The following is a 14,928-nucleotide window of genomic DNA, read 5'->3' as shown; positions in this document are numbered from 1 at the left end:
GTGGCTGCTGCCGGTGCTGATGGGATAGGACATGCTGCGCTGAATGGGTTTGGACCCCCGACTGGGAACAAGCAGTTTGGGTGCCAGTCTGAGGATCTCTTCACAGGGAGAGGAATGGAGATGGTGAAGGTTATGACTTTAACCCACTGTGTCAAACATTTTAAGGATTTTCTTTTTTAGAAAATGCAGCCAAATTTGAACAGCGTTAGTCTGTGGCGCTCATCAAGGACGTCGATCCACACTTGCAAAGTATATTTAAACATCGAACAGAGAACTTTTAACTGGTTATGAAACAGTCTCAGTTTAATACTGACCCACTGACAAGACAAGGAGGAAGATGTGCTGTTGCTCAATAGTCTCTTACAGTTCCAGTTTCCAACTTGTCAAAGTTGGATTAAAGAGATATTTTTTATGCTGGAGTGCTGAGGATCACTGAAGGAGTCGATGCCACGATATTAATTTCTGACAGTTGTGCCGTGCAGCAGTGACATCCACGCTGCAGGCAATGAGGAGCGGTGGTGGCTTCATTTCAGGAAGGAAAGATGACAACAGTGCTAATATAACGTCTGTGAAAGGATCATTTCAAGTATGAGTGGAAACATGGGTTATATGCTGCAATGTATTTCCATATATTCAACAAACGTTGCTCAGGAATCAATAGAAATTGGTTTGATAATGCTTAGGGCTGGCCAGGGGGATTACCTGGGAATGATATCATCAAAAATCAACTATCTTCCTCCAGAATTGTTAATGGATGAAAAGCTGCAGAACAAAGGAACATGTAAATGTAGCAAGACTTCAACGAAACGCTGCTGAAGAAGTCTGATAACTTTGACTGTTTACATCAATTTCATTACCCGCTGCACTTTACCAGCATTACATAATGTTTGTTTATGATATCAGGGCAGGTGGAGGGCTTGATTTCCCTCATGTTCAGGTAACTGCTTGAGCGGAGGCGTGAGGAGACGGTGCGAGTCTCTTTGCCCCGTCTGTAGGTGTAGCGGTGACACATGGTGGGCGTGCCCTCTTACACAACCTGCTGCTGTGATGTGCTGTCGGTCCAATCAGCTGCTCCTCAGCACAATGACAGGCTGAGAGAGAGAGAGAGGCGAGGGAGACAGAGGAGAGGATGATGGGAAGTTTTGTCTGTATAAATCTATATGTTGTGTAGGTGTGTGTGTGTGACTCTCAGGTGCATATCTGTGTGTGTGGTCGTGAGGTTTGTTTATTTATTTTTCCATCCAGAGTCGACAAAAGCAAAAAAAAAAATCTATTTGAGACATAAAGTACGTGCACAGAAGAACTCTCTGCCTTTTTTAAATGTCACACACCAAAGTTCTTCTTCCATTCAGCCGGGTTCTGAATGGGTCGACAGGAGAAATACCTCGGCCGTCTGCTGATGGACTTCTATTGTTATCGTTCTGCCTTGTCAGCACTTAAGCTGTCAGATGTGACGCAAATAATTAAACTCACAATGAAACGGGGCATACGGGGCTTCATCCACCGACAGCTACACAGCAAAAAAGAAAAACATACTCGGCTGCAGCTCTACAGCGGCATTTTCAACAGACATCACGCAGGAATACAATGAAATCACTTTCAGAAGATTGTGATAAAGTAAACTGCAGTCACTGATTTTATCATGTCAGGTGTTGTTGAACAGAAAAACATCTACCTGTAAAATCACACGATATTGTGTCAGATGCACACAGATTCATGGGTTTGACCTGAGATGGAGGTCTGATTCTAACCAAGGATGAAGCACTTACATGCTGTGAAGTGCAGTGAAATGTAATTCCATGGTAGGATGATAGATGATGATGTAACAGGTCAAGAATTTTATTTGAAGGATCGGAATAAATTTAATTAAGCTGTAGACAGCCTTGAGTTTTGAAGCCTTGAGTTTGGCACTAAGTCCGTTGCCATCTTGTTTTCTTTGGATCTGAAAGTGAACATAGTTGGACTAAAGAGTGGAGCTGAGGAGGAAACGCTTGGCTGCACCTCTATACACGGGAGCAACTTGCCAATCACAAGGCAGCCAATTAAAACTGAGCATCATGTTGTATTGAAGAGGACATGAAATGAGGGAATGAGACCGTAAAGTCATTAGGAAATGGTTTACTGAGGTAATAAATTAAGTGAGAAGTAGGGTTATTTTCTCATAAGCTTAAGTTTAGTCAAACCTCCTGTTGAAACCAGCGTCGCCCCCCTGCTGGCCAGGAGAAAGAATGCAGACGTCAAACCAGCAACACAACAAAGTGTTTAACTAAAACCTATACACACATTAAGTGAATGAGACTGAACCGACGCTGTAAATGACACTTTATGGTTTTAACTCATCATGGCGGTGCAGAGAAAACATTGTGTCAGAGGTTAAGAGCTAATTGTGCAGCACTTCCAGAGGCTGAGGCCGTCGCCTCTCGCCGCTCTGTAGGAGCAGCAGGGGAGGTAATTATTGTGTAATTGTTAGTGTTGCTTCGATGGATGGCTGGTGGAGCGTGAAAGGGCCGACCGGGCCTGTTGTTGCAAAAATCGATCCGTGGAGCTATGAGGAACAACAGCACGGGAACATTGAGCCCCAAAGTCCTGCGGTTCCTCTGGGCTTCATCAGCTGTGAACGAACAGGTCTGAGCTGAGGCACCAGGCTCAGCCCTCAGGTGTGTTTGGTACCTCCAGCATGAGGCCATATTGATTTCTGATTTAGATTTTTTTAAATTTTTTTTTTATTAGGATCTCTTCCAAGAGTCCGCACACATAAAAAAACATCACTTAAATAGATGTAAAGAGAAACAAACACTGGTAGATAAGTAGAACACACTTTGTGCAGAACATGAAATAACAGTTTAGATTCCAGCAGCATCTCTTAAAGCTTTAATATTTCAGTGACACATGGACATAAAATGTTCAGCTATGGACCGAGGGATTCATTTTCCAGACATTTAAGAGATTGTAGTGAGAAATATGTGACGTATTCGTGAAGTATTTTGACGCTGACCTTGATCCGGACTCTACCGAGGCCACCGTGTGTACAATCAAACCCTTTACAATCAAAATGATGCACTGATTGTGCATTTGTGGCCAGCGTATGCACTCGTGGTGCCATCTGATTTGTACCCGTGTGTTGTGGACCTCCTGAGTCGCATGTGTACTGTATATTCTGAGGGAGACGGTGTGGTTGGTAGCCAGACTCCCGCTGTGCGTCATATGGGCCGTCATGGGAACCAGGTCTTGGCAGGAACAGGAGACAACATCGACCAGACGAACATAAAAGACAGATTTGCCTCCTTGAACATACAATATGGTGCATATATTCGTCTGGGGTACTTACTGTACGCTCTTCAGTATGTTTGTGTGAAGCCTGAAATCTTGCCTTTTGTGGATTTGTGTTGGCTCATTTGCTTCTACAAAACGAAGCTGTACAGTCCAATAAAGCCTCCCGCTCGCTTCATGCTTCCCTCCGCGGTCCAACACTTAATTAGGTGATGCAACAACTTCCTTGTGCCTTTTGGAGCAGCAAGGGTAAAAAAAAAAGGAATCTCAGTTCACTGTTCCTGCTCATGACTGACGTTAATATTAAAACTACAGGCGAAGGGAAGTCACCCAATCACAACAGTGGCCCTCAGGGGCCATAAAGCACTGATTTGCTGCCTGAGCACAATATACAGCCTGATAAATCTCCTGGTGCATTTGTTAGAGAAGCATGATTGGTGGGAAAAGGGTCGTTTGTGACTTCAGAGGATGCCAGTGTTTAAGAAATCACCTCCTCCCACTTCCACTGCATAATTTTCTTGCTTTTCAAAATAAGGAGTGCAGAAACATTTGACAACGTGATGAGTGAATCAGCAGAACATTAATCCCTGACAGTTTTGATTAATTAATGGTTTAAACCAGAGGTTCTAATCCTCAACTACACATTACTCAGATGAAACAACAAACTGAAAGTCACAGTCCACAGCTCATAGACACGTCACCTGCTCTACATTGCATCATATTAAAGGGTGACGGCCAGAAATAACAATTTATCACTGAGCATTGTCTGCTTCCAGCTTCTCAAATGTGAGGATTTTGCTGCTCTTCTTTGTTTGTATGTGGAATAAACAGATTATCTTTGACTTTTGGACTCTCGGTCGGACCGAAAAACAAACAGCTCAAAGCAACTGAGACGTCACCTTTTCACTGAGCGCTGACATTTCACAGACTAAATGATTATTTGGTAAACAGAGCCTTCTAGAAGTGAATCAATACTGAAAATAATCAGATGTTGCAGTCCTGATTATGATTCATGCCTGTGGCACTTGGACTGAGAAGTCAGCCGAGCTGCCAGTAGAAGAGGGGACATTACATCAGGAGTCGGAGGGTTTGAACAGGAGGAAACTGTTTTGTTGAAGTGTCTTGTTATAGTATGATTTCTCTCTCTTTGTGTGTATCTATCTTTTCCATTATAAAGACATCTTTACCAGGTATTTCTCCATGTGAATCCCCGTGCGAGTGCAGACTAGTAACACCAATTAAACACATAATTTGCATCCCATCACGAGAAGACAGCCTCGATGAATGACGAGAAAATGGGGATTTCCTGTGAGTGATGCGTGAAAACACCTTTCACCTGTTCACAACTTTTTTCTGACAGTTTTTACTGGGACGCGATCAGAGGAGATAGTAGCACTCCATGAAATGAGATATTGAGAATGAGAGGAGGGGGAGTCGATAGAACGGAGCGATGAGATGGAGGAGAACTGGCAAAATATAGGAAGTGAATCTGGACCGAGCTCAGCGGCCATGACTCCTGATCTGTTTGAAATGTAAACATCTAGACGACTGCATTAAACACATTTTCTAACTAGCCTTTGAGCTAAATGCTAACATCAGCGCTCTAGCTACTAATCATGATGTTCCTCGCTTAGCATTTCTTTTTTGGCAAATAGAAATAAACACCGGCCATTGAAAGTGCTTGAATTTTTGGTATTTGGTATTTTTGGTATTTGGTATTTTTGGTGTTTTTTAAATTTAAACCGAATGAGATTTCCATCCTTCAAGCCAGCAGTTGTTTCCAGATGGGCCGTGACAGCCTGTTCTGCTTCGTGTCAGTCACATTTAAACTTTCTGTCCGCAGAGACGTTTCACTGCGGCCGAGATGACTCTCAGAGGTGCTTTGCCGTATGTAGAGGAGATGGCTGGCATCAGGCCACAAACAACAAAATCAATTCCATCCTGAGATTCATTTTTTAAAATCTAACAGGAGGCTCACAGCCAGTTAACCCAATTGTCTGTTATTACGTTGAGCCAGTTGGCAGTTTATCTCACTGAAACAAAGAGACGAGGTTCATCTGTTTAAGATGTTGAGCTGAGGGAAATCTGAAAAGTCCAAATTCATTTGAGCAGCAGGGATTGTTTTAGCTCCTGGTGAGGTCAGTTTCATGTCAGAAAAAACATCCCAACCTTTAAATATAATTACTAATCAATCTGTTAAAGCGAAAAGTTTGGACATGTTCTATTCTCAGCAGAGGGTTCGGGTCAGCAGTTTTTTGCACTGATGGTTCACCATCTTTAATATGAAATACGAGCAGCGGCTGATTGGCAGAGGCATGAAAGTCCAGCTGGAATCTAATTAGGGCTCCGTATCTGGGAGCGATCACAACATGTGCAGGCCTGATGTTTCCAAACTACTTAGATAATGGAGGAGGGGCTGTGGTGGCTTAATGTACTTCGGTGTGTATATCTAAGTAGTTGTGTTCTCCAGGGATCTGTTATAAAACTGCTGTTCTGCTGCGTACGGCACTTCAACATATCATGTCCTGTACAGTGTTCCTGCTCGTACAGTGTCGGAGCTGCGGAATAAGATTCAACAGAATGAGTGATTGGTTATCGGATGTCGACTACATGATGGATGGATTAGCCTGTTCGGGTCCTTGTAGAGAAAAAATAACTATTGACTTTTCTTGACAATTCTTCACCCTGTGTGTATATTGTGTATTTAAAGTATGAATATGTTAAGATTACAAACTGAACCTGAAGACATGGAAAGTTGCAACATTAAGAAATGTAAACACTTGGCTAATGTAAGAAAAAGATGATGTTTTGTTTCCACAATGACAGCTGGAAAATATCCTGATACCTCTTTAAAAAACATCCAGTGGTTTCAAACTTACAAATGCTGGAACACCTAAAACTAAAGTTTTTAAGGCTGAACTAATTGGTGAACTTATCGGTTTGACAGAACATTGGACATACATTTTTAAGAATGCTTCTCAAATACAAATTAGTTCGTCTTCCTCAGTTTTATGACTTAAATATCAAAAGTTTCTGAAAAAAAACATTTCACAGAACAATCAGTTTGATACTGATAATGTTCATGAGTCGCAGCTTTAGACGTGCACTTCACCTGAAAGCTCAGATGTGATAATAAGAAGAGGAAGTATAATATTATATTTCAGTATTTGTGAAGGAAACAAAATCTCCAAAGATGAGACCTCGCTGCTGTGAACAGATACTGTATCGACCTGGTTCCAGGTGAGGAGCACTTCATGCCCAGGGCCAAACAGACCGGTTCTACTGCTTCTGCTTCTACTTTTATCTCCAGCACGGTTGTAAAATCATGAGGAATTTAGCAGACAAGGAAACAAAGCACACGCAAGGACTCCAGGATAAACCACCTGTTAACTTTCCCTTGTGACTTGTGATTTTCAGTTTAGTTTACTCCGAGTGTCTGTGACTAAACTGCACTCAAAGCCTCAAACATGCAGAATATTCTGGCAGTGGTTCCCGCCTCCAGCTCCCTCAGCCCGTCACTCTCTGCTGATTGACATCTCCCTCGCGGTTCCCCCGACCTCAGCATGTGGGTCTGAATCTGATCAACACGGTCGCTTGCTGTGTGTTTTGTCGTGGGCTTCTTAAAGGTCTCTCCACCTCCGCCGTATCTACTGTAAATGAATCATAAGTGGCCTTCGTCTTTCTCTGCTGTCTTGCCACTCTGGCTTGTCGCCGTTTAATGTTCACTGTGGGTGATCTGTGCGTGTTCAGCCATTGTGCGCCCACATGAAGGACTTTCTGTAGTTCTCAGGCACAGTTTCTTTTTCTGGCTGGATAATCATATTCATGTGTTGAATATCCCCTCCAGTTGCATTTTGAGTCGATGCTCCAGCCTGAGATATGTAAGGGACGACAGATTTTAAAGGTTTGAGGTGAAACTGTGGCTCCTCCATGTGGCACATCGGTATATAAACAGAGTTTCCACCAGTGAAACTGACTTGTGGCACAAACTACACGCTATAGAAGAGAGCACAGTAATGTAATGTGACGTAATGTGATGATGATGAATATGACCCCGACCATGTGTCAAAACTGATAACAACAAAAAACAACAAAAGGTTGTAAAATCTAATTTACTGCAGAAATATGAAGAAAATATCTTTGATTATCAGTTTTGGTTCATCAGTAGTTTATTGTATCACTATGATTAATAAGCGAAGAGAACAAGTACCACAGTTCTCTGATTCATCTGTCAGATCTGAAATAGTCTTAATATCTTGGCACTTATTTAAACTTTATTGATGTCACAGCAAAGTCATTTGTAAAATTATCATCATCAGATTTCTGTATCAGGACGCTGCTTGACTCTGGTCAGCCTTTTGTATTTAATACCGATGAGTCACCACATTGTTCATTTTCTCTCACTTTAAATTCTTTTTCCTCTTTTGTCTGAGTTTGGATAGAAGGTGGAAGGGATCAGACTAATTGCTGGGTGTCTGCAGCTGTTGTCTCGTCCTTCCCGTCAATCCTGGACTGTTAGTCGTGTCTGTAGTGACGAGGTGAAGCCAGAGAGGCTGTGGAGGTGAAGCAGGTGGATATGATGGAGTTAACTTTCTGGATAGTCTATTATCTTCATAGATTTTACACAGAACCTTACCTAAGTGAAACCCCCTTTAATCTCAAGGGTTTATTCTTCAAGTGAACAACTTTTTTAGATAACATTATTTGTTCCTTTTTACCAGATGCAGACTAAAATCAGCATCAGCATCTTGCAGATTTAGTTGCCCAGATTTAGTGAATGTTAATGTCATAGGGAAATAATTAATTGGTAAAGGCAAAATGCTCATGGACATTATTTTTCAATAAGCCTACAGTATCAATAGTAGCATAATAAACATGTTTATTATTTGAATGTAAGACACAAGCAAGTTTATAATCTGAGTTTTGTCAATTAGAGCATCACAAACACATTGAGTTTAACTTACGTTGTGTTTCTGCCTTTAGAAGCTTTTCTGTCGCTTTATTATACATTCATTATAGTTTACTGCGCACTTAATAACTGTATTTATTAAAGCTTAGTACGATGAGTTTAATATTAAGTGTCAGACTTAGTCACATGTAACCACATCATATAGTTATGAGTCATTCAGTTAACTATCTGTCCCATGATGAACCCTGTATTAAAAAAAAAAAAAAAAAAACTCAGTGAGAATCTGCATCTTATCATAATAGTCTAATTTTAACAGCGTTATTTTCTCAGAGGAAGTGAAGTCGACTCTGCAAGATTATGATCAAGTGAATAATACGATCAGGGCCACTTCAGAGAAAATGAGCATCTCGCCCCGGCTGTGCTAATTCTATTCTCTGTGCATTATTACATAAGATCAAAATTATACGGCCTTTGAAAACTGACATATTTTTGTACGCGCTCAGATCATCTTTTAATTAGATCTCAGCCTGTAAAGAACCGCGTTCACGTTTGATTTAACACATTGGCTGTATGAAGCAGTCCTGCGTGTTCAGGGATCGAGTTGCTTCACTGAGTCGTGGTTTATGAGTCTTACTGCAGATTCACTGAGATTAGCTCACTATAACTGTATCACAGGGTCCTTTGGTAAAGGATGCCAACGCCTCAAATACAGCAGCTCTGTCAAAGGTCCTTTAGCTTGAAGCACTCCTGCAGTGTAGATCTTAACAGGTCAATAAACAAAAAACTTTGTGAACTATCTGATTTATTTAGTTAGAAAATTACAGATTTTTTAAATACATTCTTTTTTTTATTCATATTAGCCTGTGGATAAGGCAGAAATATGTACTAATGAATACATAAATTAGCTTAATTTATTAGCTAAGTAGCCCATCTGGTGCTGCTTCTTACGTGATGGTGATTACAGCAGTAGGTAACTTGAATTAATAATCATATCTTGGCACCACAGATTCGTCTCTTGCATCTACACTTTTGCTTTCTGCAGAGCTGGTGTTCGTTAGATCAGACACTTGTTAATGACAAGCGTGTAGGCCGCTTCCTTCTCAGCAAACAACCCGGCCTCGATCATTAACACCTTATTCAGGAGCTCCGCGCTGTCTGGCACTTTGAGAATGCTGTTTCAGATTATTCGACACCGTGGGAATCTTTTTAAAAGCTTTAAGTTCTGTGAGAATTACCTGCGGAAAACGCTCTCCACGTTCTACCTTTAGCGTCTATATGTGGATGAGTGGTTCCACTTGTTTGGTGGAGAGGAGCTGCCTGTTCCAAAAAAAACACACACAAAAAAAGCACTGAGCGGACTCAGTGGGCTGTGAAGGACTGAAGGGTGAATGGGTTTAAAAAGCCAGATACAGTGTTGGAACGGCAGGTGCTCTAATTCAGTCAGTCTACAGGAAAAAACAGAAAGCCAGCCACCATTATCACTCAACAGACACATGTGTGATTAGTCAGTCTGTGGAGCTTGATGTCTTTTGTTCTGATTCATGGTTTTCAGCTCTGATGTGCTGTGACATTTTCCAAATGCACAGCAATTTGGTTTTCAAAGCAGTACACGAAAGCTCAATTTGTCTGCTTTTCATATGTCAGGATTGTCACGTGTGATGCCCGGTTTGGTTTAAGGGGGGAATAATGTCTTTCAAAGCTTCAATTGTTCATTGAATTTTCATAATTGACAAGTCAAGTCAAGTCAAACGGGCCATCATTATGTTCAGGGTTGTTGCCCTAAAACACCAGTTTGTGGCATCTTTCCTTCTCAAACTTTAACCCTATCAGAAACTGCATGCCATGTTTTCTTGTTTTTTTTTCATGCCATCCATTTCCTTCTTGTCTGCAGTATGTGGAGGCCATCAGCAACAAGCAGGGCGAGCTGGACAACTACATCGCTGAGGGCTACAAGAACGCTCTGTCCGAGGAGAGGCGGAGGTACTGCTTCCTGGTGGACCGTCAGTGTGCTGTAGCCAAGAACAGCACCGCCTACCACGGCAAGGTGAGACGGACGGTCCAGTCTGTCACTCATTTATCTGATGGTGATGTCGAGGCGAGATGAAGAGATTAAAAACTGTCTGCAGCAGGTTACAGCCCGGTTAAACCGTGGTTATTTATTAGACCGTAGTGATATATTTCACTCTGTAGGTAAAGATTTTTTTTTATTATATTTATTTATTTAAATGCCATATTCATCAAGCAGACAAACAACCAAATTACTTCTCTGTTCCACATTCAAAGCTACTAAATGAGCAGGTAAGTTTTTGGCCCCGTCTTTCTTTCTCTAAACTGTTACGCTCCGCATTTATTCACCCGTTTCATTCAGGAAAACGTTTTTGCTTCATACACGCGTCAGTGCAGCGGGGAGATCGCTCGACAGGAGTTTGTCAACCAAGAAATTAATACGTAAAAGCATCTCCCACCCACCTCTCATCCCTTCACATTGGGGAAATGCAAAGTGAAATGAGAGAGTCGTGGAAGTGGAGGGTGAGTGGGTGAGGAGGAGGAGGAGGAGGAGGAGGAGGAGGGTGAAGTGGGGAGAGAGAGAATGACCTACTTCTGCGAGAACACTTGGTTCAGAATCGCTGTGTGTGGGTGTGAAAGTGTCTGAATGAGTGATTGATAGACAGAGGGAGGAAGCGCAGAGCACTAACTGCTGGCGTGATGATGCATAAACAGCAGAAGATGATTTTTAATAGCCTCGAACACGGTTATGAAGTACAGTCGAATCTTGAGTGTAGTTCCAGTTTTTTTTTTTCTTTGAAGCGATAATGACAAACTTTCTATGGCTCCAGAATAATTGATAAAAAAGATCAGCAGATGGATGATAGTAAAAAAAAAGGGTTAGATTCAACAAACTGAGCCATGAATTCAGTGTTCTTGCTGCCAGAGAAAAATGTGCTCGAACTAAATATTTACTAGAGTTGCTTAATGTTGCGAGGGTGTTGTTGCACACTCTCATTGTTCTGGGTGTCACTGGGTTAGCTTATTTTAGGTGGTTTGTACAGACACATACTCACTTTTGGAGAAGTTAACAGGTTGCAGAGACGCTAAGAATGATTTATATGAAGTGTGATGATTCTAAATTGATTTTTAATTTCAATTATCAGAATCAAAAGCAGGATCTGTGATTCTCTTCCCTATTTGTTCTCATCCAAAGATAAAGAAACACACCTATTCAAACTCTTGATCTCTATTTATTTTTAGAGATCCTTTATTGATGTGTTTGTGGAGAGGGTTTACTCTGGACAGATCTGAGAAACCAAACTTTGTAATTTATTGTTTGAAGATGTAAATGCTGTCGAAAGTCAACAGTGCTGCGTAAAACAAGTTTGAATCAGAAACCAAATCACATTGTGACCTTTTTAAAACCAAAAGAAGATTTGAATAATATATTTTGAGAATCATGACACCCATAATGAATATTATATGATATACTTTCAAGCAAAATTGTCAAACATTGGCTGGTTCCAGACTCTTAAATGTTGATTGGATAAAAGATAGAATTTGAAGACTTCACTTTGGGAAATTGTGATGAGAATGTTTTACACTTTGACACTTTTTTGACCAAACGATTAATCAGATCAGTGGTTAATGAAAACAATCATTAGTTAGCAGCTGTTATGTCAAAGTGTCAGCTTCGAGAGCACAACGTCAGAGTCCGTTCTCTCCGGTCCTGTCTTTACATTCTTGGTACACTGACAAATCGACAGCGATCAGCTTGTGGGAGATTTTCCAGACAGAGGTTCTCGTGTGCTGTGGAGGGCGAGCGAGAAGGCAAGAATGAAGGAGAACGATCCACCGTCTGCTAGTCGATTTTATCAGCGCGCTGGTAAAGCCACTGATCCGCCTACACGCTACCTTAGCGATTTGAAAGGACTAACTGAGGTCGTGGTGACTCATCAATTCTACCAGCAGCGAAGAAACCCAGAGAGATGCTCTGCTTGCAAACACACACGTGGAAATACATGGTTGATCTCTCATTCATCCCAGTTTTCCATCAATCCAACATCTCGTCATCGTTAATGACCACAAGGAGTAAGAATGTCACTGAGAGACAGAGAGAAGTCATTAGCTTCAGCTCAGTGAGCTAAACGTGATTTCAGTCCGAGCACGAATCCCCTGTAACACCGTGTGCACCCCTGTTGGTCTGAATTTGTTTTTGCTGTACTTTTTGTGTGTGTGTGTGTGTGTGTGTATGTGTTAATTTATTTGATCATCCCACCCACGCCCTGACGCCCACACACACTCAGCAGGGACAGACAACCTTGGCACCACACTGTGTTTATCCTCCACACCAGCCTGGTGGAGTTAAAACTGTTTGAGCAGCAGATTCTCCTCCTCTATCCTTCCAATATTTATGGATTCAGGACTCCCTCATTTATTCCCTGATGATGAATGCAGATGAGAAGTATCTTTTATGTAACTGCCCTACTGTATAATGTATGGAGGGAATGTTACTCGGCTCTTCAAGCACGAGCGGAGAGCTTCTCAAATGAGTGCATTCATAAAGAGGATTCTTATCTCTCGCGTTATTCTCCTGCCTCTCATCTCTTGTGGCCTGCTTCATCCTGCCATCTATTAATCTCAGGCTAATGTAAATAATGTGATGTTATGTTTATGGGGTTTTTTTTAGGGGAAAGAGCTTCTAACCCAGAAGATCCCGATGTGGCAGCAGGCGTGTGCCGAGCCGAACAAACTGCCAGATCGCGCCATGTTCCTCGCCCAGCAGATGAGCGGTGCGGCGGGCGTCATGGCTCCTGGCGCTCATCATCCAGGCATGCCCATCTCTGAGCCCATCCCCGGTGCTAAACCCCTGCCAGTGCCTCCAGAGCTGGCTACCCTGAGGGCCAGTGGGGGCATGGGACAGCAGGTCTGTACTGCCTGCAAATCATCATTTCGTCACATTCATAGCCGTTTTATATGGTAATGGGTTGTTATAGAAACAGCAGTTGGAGTGAATTGTGTTATTCACGGGCCACTGGGTTCATGTTCTGTTTGCGGATCTTGCTATTGCAGTAAAATATCCCTCTTTATAAGCCTTTTTTTCCGAATGCTTCACACACATTTTTAACTTCTGTCCTTGTGAGGACCCTGACTGGCATGTTCCCCAGCTTAAAGCTGAAACACTAACACCAAGTCTTACCAGAGGAAGTGAGACTGAATGAAGCTAACATGTCCTCCTTCAGCAGACTCACCCACATTTAAGTCTTCTCTAAAATCAAATTGGTCCCCAAAAAGATAGAAGCACACACACAGGAAAGTGTTTTCTAAGGAGACCCTTAATAAGGTCCTGGAGTGTTGAGGGGTGTTGCTCCCAGATGATGATGATGATGATGATGATGCATCATGGGAGCCCTTAACGCATCCTTAGGAAACTCTGCTGAGTGCAAATGAAATCATTAGTGAAGGTAATGAGGTTGTTGCACAGACGAGGCTTAAATTCCTCACCTCCGCAGGCTCTTCTGCAAACTACCCCTCCTGCAGGCCTGGTTACTGGAGGCAACAAAAACAAACACAAAAAAAAGATTTGCATGAAAGTCTGCATCAGTGCTGTCAGAGCTTCTAATTAAAAGCCTGGTGCAGATGAAACACACTTTGAAACTCTACACAGTCTCCCAGAAGTTATTCCATATGTTTATCTTTAAACCAACGTACACTGTGATGTGGTCTTCTCATTAATCAGCATCTCCCGACCCAGATCCACTCGCAAGCTCGCTCGATTTTATTAATGAGTAATTGGATGTTACGTTACAGCTGTTGGGTGATGTAAAGAGGGAGAGAGGCGGTTTGCATTTTTAATCGCCTGCATGCACATTTCATCATGTTTGCAGAGGCTGATGGGAGCCGTTGATGGAACGATGACGGTCATGAACGGGACGGCCGGCGCTCACGGAGGAGATGATTACCAGCAGTGGATGGAGGCCAAGGTGGCCCAGGGCAAGGCCTCGCCGCAGACCCAGAGGCACGGAGGGGAGGTCTACTCAAACACCCTGCCTGTGCGCAAGGTCGCCCCGGCCAAGAGCAAGACCACACTGAGTAAGTGGTTAATTTGTGAGCGTTAACGACCTCAGACAGTGGTTATGTTTGTGGTTTATGTGGTTTTATATTACAAGTATTTCTAAATGGTATCAATGCATCTCAGATATAAAATCCACCAGGAGAGCTGATGAAATACCGTGTGGACGTCACGCAACCTGTGAGATTTTAATAAGAAACAGGACAACACAAGTGGGAATACAAGGAGATGTGATATTAAAAATGAGAAAAGGGAGATTATGAGTAAAAATAGATGTAGGACAGGAACAAGTTTAAACAATTGAGTCATTTAACATTTTAAGAGTGAGCTGTGACTCCTTTTTTAAGAGTTTTTGTTCAACAGTGTTTTGTGGAAAAGTGGAAACTAAAATCCATCATCTGTTCCAGCGGAGACCCGTACGCTGCCCCGGTCCAGCTCCATGGCTGCCGGGCTGGAGAGGAACGGCAGAACTCGGGTCCAGGCCATCTTCTCCCATGCAGCCGGTGACAACAGCACCCTGCTCAGCTTCTCTGAGAACGATGTGATCACCCTGCTGGTGCCAGAGGCCCGCGACGGGTGGCACTACGGAGAGAACGAGAAGACGAGGATGTGAGTGCATCTTGTGTTGTTGAAGGTTTTATGGAGGTGTCATTACCACTTACATGAACAGGTCAGAAATTACTCCTCC

At 42.5% G+C, this 14,928-nt stretch overlaps 1 protein-coding gene across 8 annotated transcripts in view; it reads left to right on the top strand.

Annotated features, from left to right (window-relative positions):
• LOC119009671 (brain-specific angiogenesis inhibitor 1-associated protein 2-like) overlaps positions 1–14,928 on the top strand; it is a 75,093-nt gene that overhangs the window by 48,076 nt on the left and 12,089 nt on the right. For all 8 annotated transcript variants that reach the window (XM_037081148.1, XM_037081151.1, XM_037081149.1 and 5 more), the window contains 4 exons: positions 10,071–10,223; positions 12,858–13,094; positions 14,056–14,260; positions 14,648–14,849. In XM_037081148.1, coding sequence (XP_036937043.1) covers positions 10,071–10,223; positions 12,858–13,094; positions 14,056–14,260; positions 14,648–14,849 — 797 coding nt within the window. The remainder of the gene's footprint in view (positions 1–10,070; positions 10,224–12,857; positions 13,095–14,055; positions 14,261–14,647; positions 14,850–14,928) is intronic.

The sequence above is a fragment of the Acanthopagrus latus genome, chromosome 20 (genome assembly GCF_904848185.1).
Source record: "Acanthopagrus latus isolate v.2019 chromosome 20, fAcaLat1.1, whole genome shotgun sequence".
NCBI lineage: Eukaryota > Metazoa > Chordata > Actinopteri > Spariformes > Sparidae > Acanthopagrus > Acanthopagrus latus.
This window is presented reverse-complemented; position numbering and strand designations above follow the sequence as displayed.